We start from the raw sequence: 21,804 nt of genomic DNA, 5'->3' as shown, positions 1-21,804 counted from the left end.
GTCTTTCAGAAGTCTGCATGTGTCCCCACCCCGAAGGTTTGGACCCAGATTTGGCTGCTGCTTCCCACAGCTTCAGCGAGGAGACCAGCCACTCAAATACTGGCAGTTATGGTGCCTCTTTCCTCCCTTGAACAGCTAAGCTGTGGAATTCTCTTCCCTCTTTTGTCTTTCCATCTTCATGTAACCATTACCCCTTTCAAAGGCAGGTCTAAATTTCTTTCCTACTTTCTCTATAATTTCTTTCACCCAGGATGACCGTGATTAGTACATGCTATTTACTCGTGCCATGTCAGTCGAAAAAAAAAAATGCTGCAATTATTTGGGCGTATGGAGAGGATGAGTGAGATATTGACAAAGAATGTACATTTGCCAGAACTGGTTGGGACAAGTAGATGTGGGAGACCTAACTGGAAATGGGAGGATGGAGTGGTAAAGATACTATGTGTTTGGTGCCTGAACATACACAAGGGTGTAAGGCGTGCATGAAACAGAGTGAGCTGGAACAATGTGATATACTGAGGGCAATGTGCTATCAATGGGCTGGAACCAGGGTTTATGAAGAGGTTAGGGGACACTAAGGATAGGTTTGGTTGAGGATAGGGGATTGTGGTTTTGATGCATAACACATGACAGCTAAAGAGTGGATGCAAGTGAAAACATTTCTTCATCTGTTCCTGGCACTACCCCACTAACAAAGGAAGATGGCAAACAAGTATACAAAAAAAGTACCATACATAAGATTATGATTCTGGTCACAGTACCTGTAGTAAATAGTCAAAGAACACTTGTAGTGTATAAAAGGAGTGGAAAAGAGAAAATAAAATGTGATGGGAATGATGAGAACAGTATAACCAGACAGAAGCTATTGATAAGTACTTCTTAATAAAAACTGGTGGGGTAATAAACCTTTTTGCCATAAGGAATAAATGGAAATGATGATAAATACATCATTTTCATTAATCTAATCACAAAAGTAATTTGACAGTGAATGAACATAAAATATAGTTAAGAGAGTGTTTCATTCATCAATGACATAAATTATACCCTTGCAGCATTAAGAGGGGAGTAATAATGCTTAGACTAGCACAGTTTAAATTTTGCATCTAAATGACTGGTTATGAAGGTTATGTTTGTATCTAAATGTCACAATTTAAAAATTTATAATCAAGAGACTAACTGCCACAACTAAGTGCTACAGCTGTAGTTCTGAAAATGACAGATTTTAAATTCTGCATATGAATGTTTAATTTGTTTATGGATGGGGTTGTTAGGGAGGTAAATGCAAGAGTTTTGGAAAGAGGGGCAAGTATGAAGTCTGTTGGGGATGAGAGAGCTTGGGAAGTGAGTCAGTTGTTGTTCGCTGATGATACAGCACTGGTGGCTGATTCAGGTGAGAAACTGCAGAAGCTGGTGACTGAGTTTGGTAAAGTGTGTGGAAGAAGAAAGTTAAGAGTAAATGTGAATAAGAGCAAGGTTATTAGGTACAGTAGGGTTGAGGGTCAAGTCAATTGGGAGGTGAGTTTGAATGGAGAAAAACTGGAGGAAGTTAAGTGTTTTAGATATCTGGGAGTGGATCTGGCAGCGGATGGAACCATGGAAGCGGAAGTGGATCATAGGGTGGGGGAGGGGGCGAAAATTTTGAGGGCCTTGAAGAATGTGTGGAAGTCGAGAACATTATCTCGGAAAGCAAAAATGGGTATGTATGAAGGAATAGTGGTTCCAACAATGTTGTATGGTTGCGAGGCGTGGGCTATGGATAGAGTTGTGCGCAGGAGGATGGATGTGCTGGAAATGAGATGTTTGAGGACAATGTGTGGTGTGAGGTGGTTTGATCGAGTGAGTAACGTAAGGGTAAGAGAGATGTGTGGAAATAAAAAGAGCGTGGTTGAGAGAGCAGAAGAGGGTGTTTTGAAGTGGTTTGGGCACATGGAGAGGATGAGTGAGGAAAGATTGACCAAGAGGATATATGTGTCGGAGGTGGAGGGAACAAGGAGAAGAGGGAGACCAAATTGGAGGTGGAAAGATGGAGTGAAAAAGATTTTGTGTGATCGGGGCCTGAACATGCAGGAGGGTGAAAGGAGGGCAAGGAATAGAGTGAATTGGAGCGATGTGGTGTACCGGGGTTGACGTGCTGTCAGTGGATTGAATCAAGGCATGTGAAGCGTCTGGGGTAAGCCATGGAAAGCTGTGTAGGTATGTATATTTGCGTGTGTGGACGTATGTATATACATGTGTATGGGGGGGGTTGGGCCATTTCTTTCGTCTGTTTCCTTGCGCTACCTCACAAACGCGGGAGACAGCGACAAAGTATAATAAATAAATATAAATGAATGTGAGAATTCAAAAATACCTGTATGCCTGTAACAGCAATAAGACCGCAGCATTTGCATAGTATGAAAATGGAGAAAATGGCAAATCAACTGAGTCTTTGGACTGAAGATCAAAATCACTGGAGAGTTCCCTCAAATACAGTAACTCAAGGGTCTCGGAAGACAATGAGGCTGAATGATATTCCACTGAATATTTTCAAGTAAGTGCTGACTAGAACATTTCACAAGACAAGCTAATCTACATACAGTGCATGGCACTGCTATGGATGATCATGATGAAACATATATGGGTACACTCCACTGTCCACTCTCCAACAATTAATTCCAACAAACCCACCATAAGTGCTACATCTAATAAGGTATAACCAGAGCCTGTGAGAAATGGAAGCAAAAGGTACTAAAACAAGGGAGACCTCTATCCATGTAACTAATGTCTAAGCAACACCTACCACAGAATAATATCTTAATCTAGATAAATTTTAGTGAATCATACCAGAAAATGTGATGAAACAGTCTAGTTAAGCTTCAATGATGTCTACCTTTGCCTACATTCATTCAGTTAAGATATTTCCAAGGAAAAGCTGTTTAAATATCTTATTTCTTTTATGTGCTTGTACCAAAATAAAATAATAATGTGTACAATATACAAATATATAAAATATCACAATATATCAATTTAAGTTATATTATCACTATAAGCATATGGAGGTAAAGGAATAAGCAAGCTTTGGTGTTTACTCCTCTACCTGCCACCCTTGCTACCAACACCACTAGAACATTTGCATTCAACATTACTTAAACTACTGGCTGTTTACGTTCTGTGGAATAAATCATACCCTAGCCAACAATCACTCTGGTGAGCAATCATCCACTACTGATATGCATGGCTATTGAAACTTTATTTTTTTCCCATAACTATATTATGCAATTCATTTTCTTATGAACATTTGATTAAGTGAATCAATGGACAAGGGTCACTGGATGGCAACAACCAAGTGTAGTTTTCATGTAAAAGCTACCTACCCTCAAGTTCTGAAACTTGTCTCAGGATACTGTAAAAGTGAGTATTTTCTAGATATGATGCAGGAGTAAAAACTGGTTACTGAAGGATTCTGGGATTACAACTTCCAGTTTAATAAGCATTTACATTTTTTGAACATAGTTAACATTTGAGATATACAAGAATATTTTCTACTCACAGTTATTAAACGAGTAATGCTGTGCAAAATAATACATCTATAAAGATCCAGCCTTTCAATTCATACCTAAAGATTAGACAAGACAGCTAGAGAATGGACGTAAGTGGATGCAGCCTTTCTTCGTCTGTTCCTGGTGGTACCTCGCTAACGAGGGGAACATCCATCAAGTAAAATATAAAATGAAACTCCTTTGAATAATCCTTAGATTTATACTCACCAGATTATCCTCAGACACTTGAGCAAATAAAGGATGATCAGAAAAATGATGAACCATCCACTCATGAAGGTCCTTCACATCTGTCACGGTGTAAACAAAACCCTAAAATGAATAGAAAATAGATTTGTTAATAGAGGTAAAATTATTCTAAACAAAACCCTAAAATGAATAGAAAATATATTTGTTAATAGAGGTAAAATTATTCTAACTGACAGTACCTCCTGCATGACTTTAATTCCTTCCCAGTCATCTATGTTCAAATATGGAAATCTTGAACTAAAAGGAAAATGACTCATGCACACACACATCAACACATCACACTAACATTCTTTTTCAGATACAAACATACTTTGTATCTTCCACAATGTTTTTGACCAACCACTGCACTCCTTCCACTTACCTCATTCAAGAACACACAATACTGGTAAATATCCATCTATGCTTACAAATTTTCATTCCCAATAACTATAAACATAAACTGCATTTCACATCATCAAGTATTCCTTTCATGAAAACAAATATACCATAGACTAAACCACTCCTCCCTCTATTCTTTTCTTATCCTACATTACCCACTCATAAACTCCTTTTAGCCAATGTCATTACATGAGGCAACTCTTATTTCAAAACCATGCTTCATTCACATGCATTAAAGTTGACTGGACCACTCCTACTCCCAAATATCACTTACCAACTCAGATTTTCTTCCCTCTTAAAAGTTTATGACTACCTTCCATTCATCATACAAGCTAATGCCCTGATATGCACTTTTGTTCTCCTTCCAACTCCATATCAATTTACTGCAATGCTATAGCCTATCTTTTAAACCACTTCAAAGAACCCATGGAGTTGCTGGCTTTTTATCTACATAAAAAAAAATAATTTTTCATGCCTCTGTGAATTCGCAAATATCTAGACTGTAACCATAATTTGAAAACTTTCTATGTTTAAGGCCACTTGTAGTAACTGTATGATTTACTCTGCAATGTGCAAAGCACATCTCATTCTTGAAAGATATGGATACTTTCAGTGAAATACCCATTTGACTGGAGAAGAATTACAAGGATTTACAAAGTTTAGGTACAGTATTTGGAAGAGATGATTAATAAGAATAGCAAGAGATAAAATGAGGTTCACTTAAGAATCATGCAAAGGGGACAAGCAGGAAGTACACCAAGACTGCTTGTGAAGGGGAAGAAATTATGTATAGCTTGAACAGGAAGCTTGCCTGTTGATGTATTTGTCATAACTCTTAAATACATATGTATGACCATGTTTTCCAAGGTACAAACAGGTAATGGATGAGATCAACAGATAGGAGTACCTATGAAGTACAACCATGCCAGATTTTGGAATCTTCCATACTCTGGAATCACTGGGCCTTACATGTACAAATAGTATAAATAATATAAGAAAAAAAAAATATGAAGGTTCTTGTTTTTCAAATCATCACAGCTTTTCTACTTACAAAGCAGGGGCTGTAGGGTAAATCTTCTTAAATTGCGTTTCATCTGCGCTCAAGGAAGTGTCCAAAAGAATCTCATGGGAAAGGGTAAATAAAGCAATAACTATAGATGCTGATGGTGTAGGCTTTAAATGAGTTTCATTATATTCAGAAGCTTTCTTGGTAATGTCTAGTAGTTTCGACTGCTTCATTACTTAAGTTTCTGCAAGATGTACTTCTTAAACCTTAATCATATTCATAAATTATGGTTCACTAATAAAGCTTCTTTGCTCCAGAGATGTTTTAACTGCCATGATAAGGCTGAGAAATTTATCAACAGGAATTTTCCTTCTTCTTTTTCATATCACCATCATCATCACTCTCATTTAATATCCTCTTCATATCACATCCTTACTTCTACTCATGACAATCATATATTTATCTGTTTATCTATTTATTATACTTGATCACCATCTCCCAAGTCGGCAAGGTAGCGCCAGGAAAAAGACAAAGGGTGGCCCATCTACTCATATACACACATAAATGCACATACATGCACATATACATATCAACATATACATACACAGATATATACATGTATACTCATGTACATATTCATACGCACTTGCCTTCATACATTCCTGGTGCTACCCAGCCCCACAGGAAACAGCATCACTACCCCCTGCTTTAGCAAGGTAGTGCCAGGAAAACAGATAAAAAAGGCCACATTTGTTCACACTCAGTCTCTAACTGTCATGTGTAATGCACCAAAACCAAAGCCACTTATCCACATCCAGGCCCAACGGACCTTTCCATGGTTTAACCCTGACATTTCACATGCCCTGGTTCAGTCCACTGACAGCACATTGACCCTGGTATACCATATCATTTCAATTCACTCTATTCCTTGCACGCCTCTCACCTTCCTGCATGTTCAGGCCCCGATCGCTCAAAATCTTTTTCATTCTATCCCTCTATCTCCAATTTGGTTTCCTGCTTCTCCTTGTTCCCTCCACCTTTGACACTTATATCCTATTTGTCAATTTTTCCTCACTCATTCTCTCCATATGTCCAAATCACTTCAACACACCCTCTTCTGCTCTCCCAACCACACTCTTTTTATTTCCACACATCTCTCTTACCCTATCATTATTTACTTGATCAAACCACCTCACACCACATATTGTCCTCAAACATTTCATTTCCAACACATCCATCCTACTCCATACAATCCTAACTATAGCCCATGCCTCACAACCATATAATATTGCTGGAACTACTATTCCTTCAAACATACCCATTTTTGCTTTCCAAGATAACGTTTTCTCCTTCCATGCATTCTTCATCACTCCCAGAACCTCTGCCCCCTCCCCTACCCTGTGACGCACTTCCATGGTTCCATTCACTGCTATGTCCACTCCCAGATATCTAAAACTTTTCATTTCCTCCAATTTTTCTCCATTCAAATTTACATACCAATCAACTTGTCCCTCAACCCTACTGAACCTAATAACCCTGCTCTTATCATTCTCCCCAAAATACTGAACAATTTGTTTTTCATGTAAAATTTGAAACTCTGAAATCATGTTCAGAATCACTCCCAAGAAGTACTGAAGGGAAAAAGTTATGTCAAGTGCTTATCAAAACGACTATGGGTACCTTGCTCCAAGCCCCAGTAGCAAAGCAAATAGCACTCTTAATGATGAAGTCAGTCATTTTGGAATGCCTGAATCCCCAACCACTAATGTAAGCATTCAGCACTTTTTGAATAAATTCAACCATTCAGAGGATCCTAAAAGCATATAAGTTTCCTTGGTCCATGGTTTGGATAAGGGAAATATGGGGGAAATAATGACACAAGAAACACTGTCTTTATAAATAGTTCACCATCAGCATGTGCAGAGCAGCTGTCCAACACATTGAGAATATAACAAATTTCAGGAAGATCAATGAGGATCTAACAAATTTCAGGAAGAGCAACCAAAGAAAAATGACTCCTACCCTAAACGCACAAAGTGCTTCCCAAACTAATTCAGGAATATTTCAGTTGTTATCCATGCACATTCATTGGCCTTATATGAAACTGGAAAAATCCAGATCTCTTTAAAGTCCAAGGATTCTGACTTCTACCAGTAACATACAATTTCAGCCTGTGCTCCCTGGCTGCAGTAAAACACATGAGAACTAACATCATACTGCTGAAACACTTACTCAGTTACTAATAAAAAAAAACTTGCCCCCATCCTCCTCCTCCTTATGGATAGGTGTGTAAGCACTAACAATTCCATCTCCCACAACCCACTTTCATTTCTACCCACATAAGTCTTAAGCTCACCTTCATACACTCTTTCACACATTCCCACAACCCCTGCTTCATCAGTAGTGTTACCCCTTCCTTAGCTCTAGCCTTCAAACCAAACTCTCACTTTACCCCAAAGAATTCCTAAACCATTCTTCACCTTAACCCTCGAGTTTTGTTTCACTCAAAGGCAGAACATCCAGGTTCATATCCTCAAACAGTCTATTTATCTCTCCTTTCTTCTCATCTTGGTTACTAGATACCCCAGCTTAAGTATTTAATGAGGATGAGCACTCATTGCTTGGCTCCTTCTGTTCTGTCTTATAGAAATTGATATACATGGGGAGTTCCCAGTTCCCTGCCCCTCCCCTCTTAGTCACCTGCTATGAAACATAAGAAATACAGATGTAGAATACGTTTCTTTTTATACTCATTTGACATTCCTACATTAGCAAGGCAGTGCCAGGAACAGACAAAGAAAGGCTACCATCATTCACATCTGTTGTCCAGCACTGAAACCACAAACCTTTCCATGGTTCCCCTAGCTGCTTCACAAGCCCTAGTTCAGTCCACAGACAGTATGTCAAAACCCTTGTATACCACATCATTCCAATTCAATCAAGCTTGTGTGCATACCTTTCAACCCACTATATGTTCAAGCCCCAATCACTCTAAATTTTTTTCTCTCCTTCCTTCCATCTCAAATTTGGTCTCTCCATCTCCTTGTCCCCTCCACTTCTGCCACATACATCCTCTCTATCAACCTTTCCTCACTCATTCTCTACATTTGTTCAAACTATTTGAGCACACCCTCTTCAGCTCTCTCAACCAAACTCTACGTATTATCACAGCTCTCCCTCCCCCTTTCATTCCTTATTCAATTAAACCACCTCACACCACATACTGACCTCAGACATTTCACTTCCATGCCTCACATCTCTACATCACTGGGACTACATATTGCTGGGATTACTATATACTCAAACATACCTAATTTTGCCTTCCCAGGTAACAACTTCTCATTCTAAACATTCTTCAATGTTCCCCAAACCTTCACTGCCTCACATTCTGTGACTCAATTCTGCTTCCGTTAGCTGCCTTGCCTACTTCCAGGAATTCATGAGACGTCAACACTTCCAAATTCAAACTCACACTCCAGCTAACCTGTTCCTATATCCTTATAAACCTAATAACCTTGCTTTTCTTCACATTCACTCTCACTTCCCTCATTTCACACACTCTCCCAAAATCAGTAACCAATTTCTGGTTTCTCATTCAAATCTGCTACCAGTGCTGTGTCATCAGCAAACAACAACTGACTCATTTTCCAGGACCCCTTAGCCCCTATAGACTGCATACTTACCCCTTTCTCCAAGACTTTCACTTATCTCCCACACCGCCCTATCCACTAAAAAATCAAATAGCCATTGTGACATCATCAAGGCTGATGAATGCAAGTTATGGGAAAGCATGGAAGGAAGAATGGTATGGATGGAAATAAATGGAAATAATCAGAGAAACGGGAAAGAAGTAAGTGCAATTGTGCTGTCACTGAGAAAAGGGCAAGGTGTTACAAGGTATGGATGGATGAAGAATAGTGTGGGTTGAAGGAAAGACTGGAATTGTGAAATACACATGGGTATATGTATATGCACCTGTGAATATGAAGAATGGGTGAGGTAAGGATGAAATAAAGTATTTCTGAAGAAATTTGAATGACTGTATAAATGGGTCTGAGATGAAGAGAAATGTGGTTGTAAGGGATGATATGAATGTAAAGGTGGGCTGTGATGAAATTGGTGAGCTAGTTGGTAAAAGGGGGGGGGGGGGGTGTCTAGAGTAAATAAGAATGGAAGTTCTCTTGCAAATGTCTGTCCTTGAAAAAACCTTTTTCAGCACAGGATGATCAACAGGTATACATGGATGAGACAAGATTGAAAAGAGCACATGGGTTTGACTGATTGTGCAGCATGATCCATACATACATTAAAATCCTAACCAATCAACAACACTGTCACCTCCTTTCTGAAAAAACCAACTGCAATGCAATACACTTCAGCCACTTTGCCATATTTCATCTTATGCAATGCTTTCAAAATCTTTTCTTTCTTCACCAAACCGTTTTCTATTACTCTCTCTCACTTTGCATATCTCTCCAACCCAAACATCCTATATTTGTCACCCTATCATCAAACAAGTTTAACAACCTTTCAAAATACTCACCCCTCCTCTCCTCACACCACTTGTTATTACTTTCCCATTTGCCCTATTCATCAATGTTCCCATTTCTTCTCTTGTTTCCTTAAACTATCAACCGTCCAAAAGATCTTACTTTCCCTGAAGTTTACTGATAGTCACTCATTTGTCCTCTTTGTCAACACATGCACCTTCCTCTTGACCTCCTGCCCCTTTCTCTTATACATACAATCATTTGCACTCCTTCCCAGTATGTACTGCCCATAATCCTCTTTTCTGTTTCACTAGCAACTTTTTTTTGTCAACCACCACTCACAACCCTTCCTCACCCACCCAACTCTTATATATACTATATATGCCATGGGTTAGCCCAGGTGATAGCCCAAGTGATAGCTCTCCAAAGGCAAATATGTGGCTCTTGAATTCATTGCAAACAGAATATGTAATTGTCAAGTCTACTTTTATAAAGCAGACTGTTCCAATTGCTAGATTTCCAAAATTTTGTGGACAAATCAGATATCTTAATATTATTTATTTTCTATAATTGACTGCCATTTCCCGTGTCTGCGAACAAGGTAGCTGCAGGAAACAGATGAAGAATGGCCATCCACTCATATACACAATTATGTACATAAACGCCCATACACACACACATATAAATACATATACATATACGCATACACAGACATATATACACATGTACATATTCTTACCTCTGATGCAGGGGGTAGCAATGCTGTTTCCTGTGGGATGGGGTGGCGACAGGAATGGATTTCAAAATCATATCTCTATATTATAGGTAGAATATACTTTACTTTTTTTTTGGGGGGGTGAGCAAATGTAACAAAAAATCTATTATTTTTCTGTATAGTTCTCAGCATGACAGCCATGCTTGATGCTAAGCTCACACATTCCATTCCTATCTAGCCATGCACTTTGTGTCCTTACCTAGGACAGTCAGTCACTCACTTGAGACTCAAACATCAGAGTGGAGTATCATAAACATGGAATCACAGCTTATTGAATTTTACTGTGTTGTAGTGGACAATTCCATGTAATTTGCAATGGAAATGCAAATGAAAGAGAAATTACATAAAAGAAAATCAGTTTTCAAAATGAGAGGGAAGTTGGGTACTTTTTCACTGTATGTAATGGCAAGGTCACATGTCTGCTTTGCCAGATGTGCATACCACAATTCAAATCTTTAAAAGTATTTCATCTGACTCCAACCCAAGTAAAAATTGATAAAGAATTCCCTCGGGGTTCTCAACTTTGCATGTCAAAACTGAAATAACTGAAAACACAACAGGATGAGCAACCTCAGGTTTCTGTCAGTTTTGTCAGATCAGCACAAACAATAACATCAGTCTCCTACCATTTAGCATGGAACATAGCAAATGCAAAAATATCATAATCTGAAGGTGATTTTATTAAGAACTGCTTCACTTATAAGATTTCAGTTTTAACACCAGAAAATAAGACCCTATAGAACAAATTTTAGACCTGTAATTGTCATGCCTGTCATTGACAGGCGTGCGAAAGAGAGACTTTTGGATGTTAATGTGCTGAGAGGTGCAACTGGAGGGATGTCTGATCATTATCTTGTGGAGGCTAAGGTGAAGATTTGTATGGGTTTTCAGAAAAGAAGAGTGAATGTTGGGGTGAAGAGGGTGGTGAGAGTAAGTGAGCTTGAGAAGGAGACCTGTGTGAGGAAGTACCAGGAGAGACTGAGTACAGAATGGAAAAAGGTGAGAACAATGGAAGTAAGGGGAGTGGGGGAGGAATGGGATGTATTTAGGGAATCAGAGATGGATTGCGCAAAAGATGCTTGTGGCATGAGAAGAGTGGGAGGTGGGTTGATTAGAAAGGGTAGTGAGTGGTGGGATGAAGAAGTAAGAGTATTAGTGAAAGAGAAGAGAGAGGCATTTGGACGATTTTTGCAGGGAAAAAATGCAATTGAGTGGGAGATGTATAAAAGAAAGAGACAGGAGGTCAAGAGAAAGGTGCAAGAGGTGAAAAAAAGGGCAAATGAGAGTTGGGGTGAGAGAGTATCATTAAATTTTAGGGAGAATAAAAAGATGTTCTGGAAGGAGGTAAATAAAGTGCGTAAGACAAGGGAGCAAATGGGAACTTCGGTGAAGGGCGCAAGTGGGGAGGTGATAACAAGTAGTGGTGATGTGAGAAGGAGATGGAGTGAGTATTTTGAAGGTTTGTTGAATGTGTTTGATGATAGAGTGGCAGATATAGGGTGTTTTGGTCGAGGTGGTGTGCAAAGTGAGAGGGTTAGGGAAAATGATTTGGTAAACAGAGAAGAGGTAGTGAAAGCTTTGCGGAAGATGAAAGCCGGCAAGGCAGCAGGTTTGGATGGTATTGCAGTGGAATTTATTAAAAAAGGGGGTAACTGTATTGTGGACTGGTTGGTAAGGTTATTTAATGTATGTATGACTCATGGTGAGGTGCCTGAGGATTGGCGGAATGCGTGCATAGTGCCATTGTACAAAGGCAAAGGGGATAAGAGTGAGTGCTCAAATTACAGAGGTATAAGTTTGTTGAGTATTCCTGGGAAATTATATGGGAGGGTATTGATTGAGAGGGTGAAGGCATGTACAGAGCATCAGATTGGGGAAGAGCAGTGTGGTTTCAGAAGTGGTAGAGGATGTGTGGATCAGGTGTTTGCTTTAAAGAATGTATGTGAGAAATACTTAGAAAAGCAAATGGATTTGTATGTAGCATTTATGGATCTGGAGAAGGCATATGATAGAGTTGATAGAGATGCTCTGTGGAAGGTATTAAGAATATATGGTGTGGGAGGCAAGTTGTTAGAAGCAGTGAAAAGTTTTTATCGAGGATGTAAGGCATGTGTATGTGTAGGAAGAGAGGAAAGTGATTGGTTCTCAGTGAATGTAGGTTTGCGGCAGGGGTGTGTGATGGCTCCATGGTTGTTTAATTTGTTTATGGATGGGGTTGTTAGGGAGGTAAATGCAAGAGTTTTGGAAAGAGGGGCAAGTATGAAGTCTGTTCGGGATGAGAGAGCTTGGGAAGTGAGTCAGTTGTTGTTCGCTGATGATACAGCGCTGGTGGCTGATTCATGTGAGAAACTGCAGAAGCTGGTGACTGAGTTTGGAAAAGTGTGTGGAAGAAGAAAGTTAAGAGTAAATGTGAATAAGAGCAAGGTTATTAGGTACAGTAGGGTTGAGGGTCAAGTCAATTGGGAGGTGAGTTTGAATGGAGAAAAACTGGAGGAAGTGAAGTGTTTTAGATATCTGGGAGTGGATCTGGCAGCGGATGGAACCATGGAAGCGGAAGTGGATCATAGGGTGGGGGAGGGGGCGAAAATCCTGGGAGCCTTGAAGAATGTGTGGAAGTCGAGAACATTATCTCGGAAAGCAAAAATGGGTATGTTTGAAGGAATAGTGGTTCCAACAATGTTGTATGGTTGCGAGGCATGGGCTATGGATAGAGTTGTGCGCAGGAGGATGGATGTGCTGGAAATGAGATGTTTGAGGACAATGTGTGGTGTGAGGTGGTTTGATCGAGTGAGTAACGTAAGGGTAAGAGAGATGTGTGGAAATAAAAAGAGCGTGGTTGAGAGAGCAGAAGAGGGTATTTTGAAGTGGTTTGGGCACATGAAGAGGATGAGTGAGGAAAGATTGACCAAGAGGATATATGTGTCGGAGGTGGAGGGAACAAGGAGAAGAGGGAGACCAAATTGGAGGTGGAAAGATGGAGTGAAAAAGATTTTGTGTGATCGGGGCCTGAACATGCAGGAGGGTGAAAGGAGGGCAAGGAATAGAGTGAATTGGAGCGATGTGGTATACCGGGGTTGACGTGCTGTCAGTGGATTGAAGCAGGGCATGTGAAGCGTCTGGGGTAAACCATTGAAAACTGTGTAGGTATGTATATTTGCGTGTGTGGACGTATGTATATACATGTGTATGGGGGTGGGTTGGGCCATTTCTTTCGTCTGTTTCCTTGCGCTACCTCGCAAACGCGGGAGGCAGCGACAAAGTATAATAAAAAAAAATATACAAAAAAAAAAAAATTGTCATGCCACACAAATAAGCACAGAATTTCCAATCTAACCAGTAAAATTGGATCACAACTTCAGCAATGTGATCCTAAGCTTTTGACAGGGTGTGGCACTGGGGTCTCATTTCTAAGCTCCCTTCTTTTGGTTTCCCTCCCTCATTTTGCTCCCACATATCTAGCTTCCTCTCTAGTTAATCTATCTCTGTGGTGTTAGATGGAGCAGCCTCTCCCCTTCTCCATCAACTGTGGTGTTCCTCAAGGTTCTGTCCTGTCTCCTACATATTTTATCATCCCTCAAGGTTCTGTCCTGTCTCCTACATATTTTATCAACGATCTTCTGTCTGCTAAAAAAAACAAATGCACTCATACACTGACAACTCAACACTGCATACACTCACATCCTTCTTCTCTTATTCGATCTGCATCTCATCTTGACACAACTTCCTCAATAAATTCAGGCTTGGCTGGGATATCTAAGTTTGCCCAAAAGAAACTGGGTGTCCTGTTTAGATGATGAAATTTCTTTTCTTATGTACAGCTACTAAGTTTATACAAAGGACTGATCTCTCCTTGTATGGAGTACTGCTCTCACATCTGGGGTGCTTCTAGCTCTGCATCCATACTTGACACAGTTGAGCTGAAAGCAGTTTGACTTATTAACTTTCCCAGGATAACTTCAAAACTTGTTTTACTCCCCTATGCCACAATACCGATTCACTTTCCCTCTCCTATAGGTATTACTTTGGTTTTTACTCCCAAAAGCTGACTACTTGTGTACCACCACCACTAGCTAGACCACACAATACTTGGCAAGCTGCTGTGTCACAAGATTACCGTGAGGCTGTTGGCAACTCAAGGGTGGGATGTTTTGATAACTGTTTCTTTCCTTACACATCAAAGCTTTAGAACTCTCTACCCTCTCATGTATTTTCCAACAGATATGAAAGGGCACTTTTTAAAAGACAGGTTTTTTCACTTCATGCAAAATTTGTAAATATTTTCCCTTGTCTCTTCTTCCCTTTCATCAAACTCTTTATATTTCAATTAAAGCCCAGACTTGATATGAACTTTTGTTCATGACTGAAGCTTCTAACGTAACAAAAAAAAAAAAAAAAGAATATAGCATTGGATGAGTCATGAGATGTGTAGGATATCCTTCAACTATCAGTTTTGTTCATAATGTGTCTGATAACATTGACGTAAGAGAACTCTTGCATAATGTGTCACTGAGGAAAGAGCTCATGGACAAGATATAAAAGATGGAATGATGGCACTTTGCTTTATTTTTCTATCAAGGTGAAGATGCACTCAACAGGTTGGTGATTGGCTGAATACAACATGTCCAAATAACATCGTTATATTTCAAATAATTACCAGATAATGTGAATCAAACGTTATTTTTATTATTATTATTATTTTGCTTTGTTGCTGTCTCCCGCGCCTGCGAGGTAGTGCAAGGAAACAGACGAAAGAAATGGCCCAACCCACCCCCACACAAATGCACACGAACACACGTCCACACACGCAAACATACACACCCACACATCCCAACGTACACACATATATACACACACAGACACACACATATACACACATGTGCACAATTCACACTGTCTTCCCCTACTCACCCCCATCGCCACCCCGCCACACACGGACTAACATCCCCCTCCCCCTCATGTGCGCGAGGCAGCACCAGGAAAAGACAACAAAGGCCCCATTTGCTCACACTCAGTCTCTAGCTGTCATGCAATAATGCCCGAAACCACAGCTCCCTTTCCACATCCAGGCCCCACACAACTTTCCATGGTTTACCCCAGACGTTTCACATGCCCTGATTCAATCCATTGACAGCACGTCGACCCCGGTATACCACATCGATCCAATTCACTCTATTCCTTGCCCGCCTTTCACCCTCCTGCATGTTCAGGCCCCAATCACTCAAAATCTTTTTCACTCCATCTTTCCACCTCCAATTTGGTCTCCCACTTCTCCTCGTTCCCTCCACCTCCTTCAGATATATGTTATGTCAACTGTTAATGCTAATGAGTAAAGAGATTATGAGGTAATGTGTCGGTGAATATGAATTAAATAACAACAGTCATCCATGTCAACGACCTAAGCTTTTTGTTGGATTCCTGCTACTTCATTTGTAACTTTTTACATATTCTAACATAAATTGGGACAAATATGCACAAAACATAAGATACATGAAATTATAAACTTTGAAGACCAGAATCTACTCAAGACATGGGATCAATGAAACTCTTTGTGAAATGCTATGAGGAGGTAAAACAACAGCCACTGTTGCCTGGCGGGAACACTCTTCCAGCTGATTCTCATCCCAGCATTCTTTTGAAATAGTTTAGTTCACCTTATCCCTTTTTGTTGGTAATGGCCATTCTTTTTATGTTTCTTTCTAATATTTTGCTTGATGTTTTTCCAAAATTTCTATTCCTCACACATTTGGTCCATTTCATGTATTTGATTTTGTTTATGATGCTTGCAGATCTCGAGCAGTTCAAGTTTTGTAACAGAGGGATCATGATCAATTGTATTTTACTGGATCTAACCATTGAATTATTTTCCTATTATCTTTTATCATACTTTGTCGCTGTCTGCCGCATTAGTGAGGTAGCACAAGGAAACACGAAAGATTGGCCCAACCCACCCACATACATATGTATATACATAAATGCCCACACATGCACATATACATACCCATACATTTCAATGTATAGATACATATACATACACAGACATATACATATAAACACATGCACATATTCATATATCCCTGGGGATAGGGGAGACAGAATACTTCCCAAGCATTCCTCACGTGTCATAGAAGGCAACTAAAGGGGACGGGAGCGGGGGGCTAGAAACCCTCAACTCCTTGTATGTTAACTTTCTAAAAGGGGAAACAGAAGAAGGAGTCATGCGGGGAGTGCTCATCCTCCTTGAAGGCTCAGATTGGGGTGTCTAAATGTGTGTGGATGTAACCAAGATGAGAAAAAAGGAGAGATAGGTAGTATGTTTGAGGAAAGGAACCTGGATGTTTTGGCTCTGAGTGAAACAAAGCTTAAGGGAAAAGGGGAAGAGTGATTTGGGAATGTCTTAGGAGTAAAGTCAGGGGTTAGTGAGAGGACAAGAGCAAGGGAAGGAGTAGCACTACCCCTGAAACAGGAGTGGTGGGAGTATGTGATAGAGTGTAAGAAAGTAAACTCTAGATTGATATAGGTAAAACTGAAAGTTGATGGAGAGAGATGGGTGATTATTGGTGCATATGCACTTGGGCATGAGAAGAAAGATCAGGAGAGGCAGGTGTTTTGGGAGCAGCTGAATGAGTGTGTTAGTGGTTTTGATGCACGAGACTGGGTTATAGTGATGGGTGATTTGAATGCAAAGGTGAGTAATGTGGCAGTTGAGGGAATAATTGGTATACATGGGGTGTTCAGTGTTGTGAATGGAAATGAAGAGCTTGTAGATTTATGTGCTGAAAAAGGACTGGTGATTGGGAATACCTAGTTTAAAAAGGGAGATATACATAAGTATACGTATGTAAGTAGGAGAGATGGTCAGAGAGCGTTGTTGGATTACGTGTTAACTGATAGGCGCGCGAAAGAGAGACCTTTGGATGTTAATGTGCTGAGAGGTGCAACTGGAGGGATGTCTGATCATTATGTTGTAGAGGTGAAAGTGAAGAATGTTGGGGTGAAGAGAGTGGTGAGAGTAAGTGAGCTTGGGAAGGAGACTTGTGTGAGGAAGTACCAGGAGAGACTGAGTACAGAATGAGAAAAAGGTGAGAACAAAGGACGTAAGGGGAGTGGGGGAGGAATGGGATGTATTTAGGGAAGCAGTGCTGGTTTGCACAAAAGATGCTTGTGGCATGAGAAGTGTGGGAGGTGGGCAGATTAGAAAGGGTAGTGAGTGGTGAGACGAAGAAGTAAGATTATTAGTGAAAGAGAAGAGAGAGGCATTTGGACGATTTTTGCAGGGAAATAATGCAATTGAGTGGGAGATGTATAAAAGAAAGAGACAGGAGGTCAAGAGATAGGTGCAAGAGGTGAAAAAGAGGGCAAATGAGAGTTGGGGTGAGAGAGTATCATTAAATTTTAGGGAGAATAAAAAGATGCTTTGGAAGGAGGTAAATAAAGTGCGTAAGACAAGGGAGCAAATGGGAACTTCAGTGAAGGGGGCTAATGGGGAGGTGATAACAAGTAGTGGTGATGTGAGAAGGAGATAGAGTGAGTATTTTGAGGGTTTGTTGAATGTGTTTGATGACAGAGTGGCAGATATTGGGTGTTTTGGTCAAGGTGGTGTGCAAAGTGAGAGGGTTAGGGAAAATGATTTGGTAAACAGAGAAGAGGTAGTAAAAGCTTTGCAGATGATGAAAGCCAGCAAGGCAGCGGGTTTGGATGGTATTGCAGTGGAATTTATCAAAAAAGGGGTGACTGTATTGTTGACTGGTTGGTAAGGTTATTTAATGTATGTATGATTCATGGTGAGGTACCTGAGGATTGGCGGAATGCTTGCATAGTGCCATTGTACAAAAACAAAGGGGACAAAGGTGAGTGCTCAAATTACAGAGGTATAAGTTTGTTGAGTACTCCTGGGAAATTACATGGGAGGGTATTGATTGAAAGGGTGAAGGCATGTACAGAGCATGAGATTCGGGAAGAGCAGTGTGGCTTCAGAAGTGGTAGAGGATGTGTGGATCAGGTGTTTGCTTTGAAGAATGTATGTGAGAAATACTTTGAAAAGCAAATGGATTTTTATGTAGCATTTATGAATCTGGAGAAGGCATATGATAGAGTTGACAGAGATGCTCTGTGAAAGGTATAAAGAATATATGGTGTGGGAGGCAAGTTGTTAGAAACAGTGAAAAGTTTTTATCGAGGATGTAAGGCATGTGTACGTGTAGGAAGAGAGGAAAGTGATTGGTTCTCAGTGAATGTAGGTTTCCGGCAGGGGTGTGTGATGTCTCCATGGTTGTTCAATATCTTTATGGATGGGGTTGTTAGGGAGGTGAATGCAAGAGTTTTGGAAAGGGGGGCAAGTATGCAGTCTGTTGTGGATAAGAGAGCTTGGGAAGTGAGTCAGTTGTTGTTCGCTGATGATAAAGCACTGGTGGCTGATTCATGTCAGAAACTGCAGAAGCTGGTGACTGAGTTTGGTAAAGTGTGTGAAAGAAGAAAGTTGAGAGTAAATCTGAATAAGAGCAAGGTTATTAGGTACAGTAGGGTTGAGGGTCAAGTCAATTGGGAGGTAAGTTTGACTGGAGAAAAACTGGAGGAAGTAAAGTGTTTTAGATATCTGAGAGTGAATTTGGCAGCGGATGGAACCATGGAAGCGGAAGTAAATCATAGGGTGGGGGAGGGGGTGAAAGTTCTGGGAGCCTTGAAGAATGTGTAGAAGTTAACATTATCTTGGAAAGCAAAAATGGGTATGTTTGAAGGAACAGTGGTTCCAACAATGTTGTATGGTTGCGATGCGTGGGCTATGGATAGAGTTGTGCGCAGGAGGGTGGATGTGCTGGAAATGAGATGTTTGAGGACAATATGTGGTGCGAGGTGGTTTGATCGAGTAAGTAATAATAGGGTAAGAGAGATGTGTGGTAACAAAAAGAGTGTGGTTGAGAGAGCAGAAGAGGGTGTTTTGAAATGGTTTGGTCACATGGAGAGAATGAGTGACAAAAGATTGATAAAGAGGATATATGTGTCAGAGGTGGAGGGAACGAGGAGAAGTGGGAGACCAAATTGGAGGTGGAAAGATGGAGTGAAAAAGATTTTGAGTGATCAGGGCCTGAACATGCCGGAGGGTGAAAGGCATGCAAAGAACAGAGTGAATTGGAACAATGTGGTATACTGGGGTCGACGTGCTGTCAATGGATTGAACGAGGGCATGTGAAGTGTCTGGGGTAAACCATGGAAAGTTCTGTGGGGCCTGGATGTGGAAATGGAGCTGTGGTTTCGGTGCATTATTACATGACAGCTAGAGACTGAGTGTGAACGAATGTGGCCTTTGTTGTTTTTTCCTAGCGCTACCTCGCACACATGAGGGGGGAGGGGGTTGTTATTTCATGTGTGGCGAGGTGGCGATGGGAATGAATAAAGGCAGACAGTATGAATCATGTACATGAGTATATATGTATATGACTGTGTGTGTATATGTATGTATATGTTGAGATGTATAGGTATGTATATTTGCATGTGTGAACATGTATGTATATACATGTGTATGTGGGTGGGTTTGGCCATTCTTTCGTCTGTTTCCTTGCGTTACCTCGCTAATGCAGGAGACAGCGACAAAGCAAAATAAATAAAATAAAAAATACATATTCATACATGCTGTCTTCATCCATTCACCTCACCACACATAAAATGACACCCCCTGCCCACACGTGTGTGCGAGGTAGCACTAGGAAAGGACAACAAAGGCCACATTCGTCCACACTCAGACTCTAGCTGTCATGTGTAGTGCACCGAAACCACAGCTCCCTTTCCACATCCAGGCCCCACACAACTTTCCATGGTTTACCCCAGATGCTTCACATCCTAGTTCAATCCACTGACAACACGTTGACCCCGGTATACCACATTGTTCCAATTCACTCTATTCCTTGCATGCCTTACACCCTCCTGTATGTTCAGGCCCCAATCGCTCAAAATCTTTTTCACTCCATCTTTCCACCTCCAATTTGGTCTCCCACTTCTCTTGTTCCCTTCACCTCTGACAAATATATCCTCTTGTCATCTTTCCTCACTCATTCTCTCCATGTGACCAAATCATTTCAAAACACCCTCTTCTGCTCTCTCAACTGCACTCTTTTTATTACCATACATCTCTCTTATCCTTTCATTACTTACTTGATCAAACCTCCTCACACCACATATTGTCCTCAAACATCTCATTTCCAACACATCCACCCTCCTATGCACAACCCTATCTATCAGCCATGCCTCACAACCATATAGCATTGTTGGAAACACTATTCCTTCATATATACCCATTTTTGCTTTCCGAGATGATGTTCTTGCCTTCCACACATTCTTAAACGCTCCCAGAACCTTTGCTCCCCCACCCTATGACTCACTTCTGCTTCCATGGTTCCATCTGCTGCCAAATCCACTCCCAGATATCTAAAACACTTCACTTCCTCCAGTCTTTCTCCATTCAAACTTACCTCCCAATTAACTTGTCCCTCAACCCTATTGAACCTAATAACATTGCTGTTATTCACATTTACTCTTGGCTTTCTTCTTTCACACACTTTACCAAACTCAGTCACCAACTTCTGCAGTTTCTCATCCGAATCAGCCACCAGCGCTTTATCATCAGCGAACAACATCTGACTCACTTCCCAAGCCCTCTCATCCCCAACAGACTGCATACTTGCCCCTCTCTCCAATTTGGTATATTTCAGAATGATATGGAGCATCATCACTAATCATGAATGACAAAGTGTGTTCTCGCCAGGCGACAGTGGCTGTTCTTTTTACCTCCCCATAACGTTTCACAAAAAGTTTCATTAATTCCATGATTTGAGTAGATTACATTTCACAAAAAGTTTCATAAATTCCATGTTTTGAGTAGCTTCTTGTCTTCAGTAAAAGTTGATACTCACATGTTTCTTCTTATGTTTAGTGCACTTTGTCCTAATTCATCTTAAAATATGAGAAAAATTACATATGAAGTAGCATGCATCCAAAAACAAGCTTAGATCATTGACTTGGTGATTGTTGTTATATAATTAAGACTCACCAACACATTACTTCATACTCTATTTACTCATTAGCATTACTAATTGAAATAAGTTATACCTGAGGGATAAATTTGAGTTAATAAATAAGTTTCGATTCACATTATCTGATAAACACTTGAAATATAACAATGCTATTCAAACATGTTGCATTCAGCCAATCATCACCAACCTGTTGAATGCATCTTTGCCTCGACAAAAAAAAAAAAAAGAAACAGTATAGTTGCAGTACACAATTTGCTTTTACAGTAGCTCAGTGTCATAGTAACAGATGGCACTCTAGGTGTGGAACTGTGAATGGACTAACTGGACTTTGTAAATCTGATGCAGT

The 21,804-nt window shown here is 40.3% G+C and overlaps 1 protein-coding gene across 2 annotated transcripts in view; it reads right to left on the bottom strand.

Moving 5' to 3' along the window:
- LOC139756513 (tRNA (guanine-N(7)-)-methyltransferase) overlaps window positions 1-21,804 on the bottom strand; it is a 92,804-nt gene that overhangs the window by 13,755 nt on the left and 57,245 nt on the right. For both annotated transcript variants that reach the window (XM_071675971.1, XM_071675972.1), the window contains exon 5: window positions 3,747-3,848. In XM_071675971.1, the coding sequence (XP_071532072.1) occupies window positions 3,747-3,848 (102 nt within the window). The remainder of the gene's footprint in view (window positions 1-3,746; window positions 3,849-21,804) is intronic.

Source organism: Panulirus ornatus, chromosome 22 (genome assembly GCF_036320965.1).
Source record: "Panulirus ornatus isolate Po-2019 chromosome 22, ASM3632096v1, whole genome shotgun sequence".
Taxonomy (NCBI): Eukaryota; Metazoa; Arthropoda; class Malacostraca; order Decapoda; family Palinuridae; genus Panulirus; species Panulirus ornatus.
Note: the sequence above shows the minus strand (reverse complement) of the source record. Positions and strands in the feature narration are given on the sequence as shown.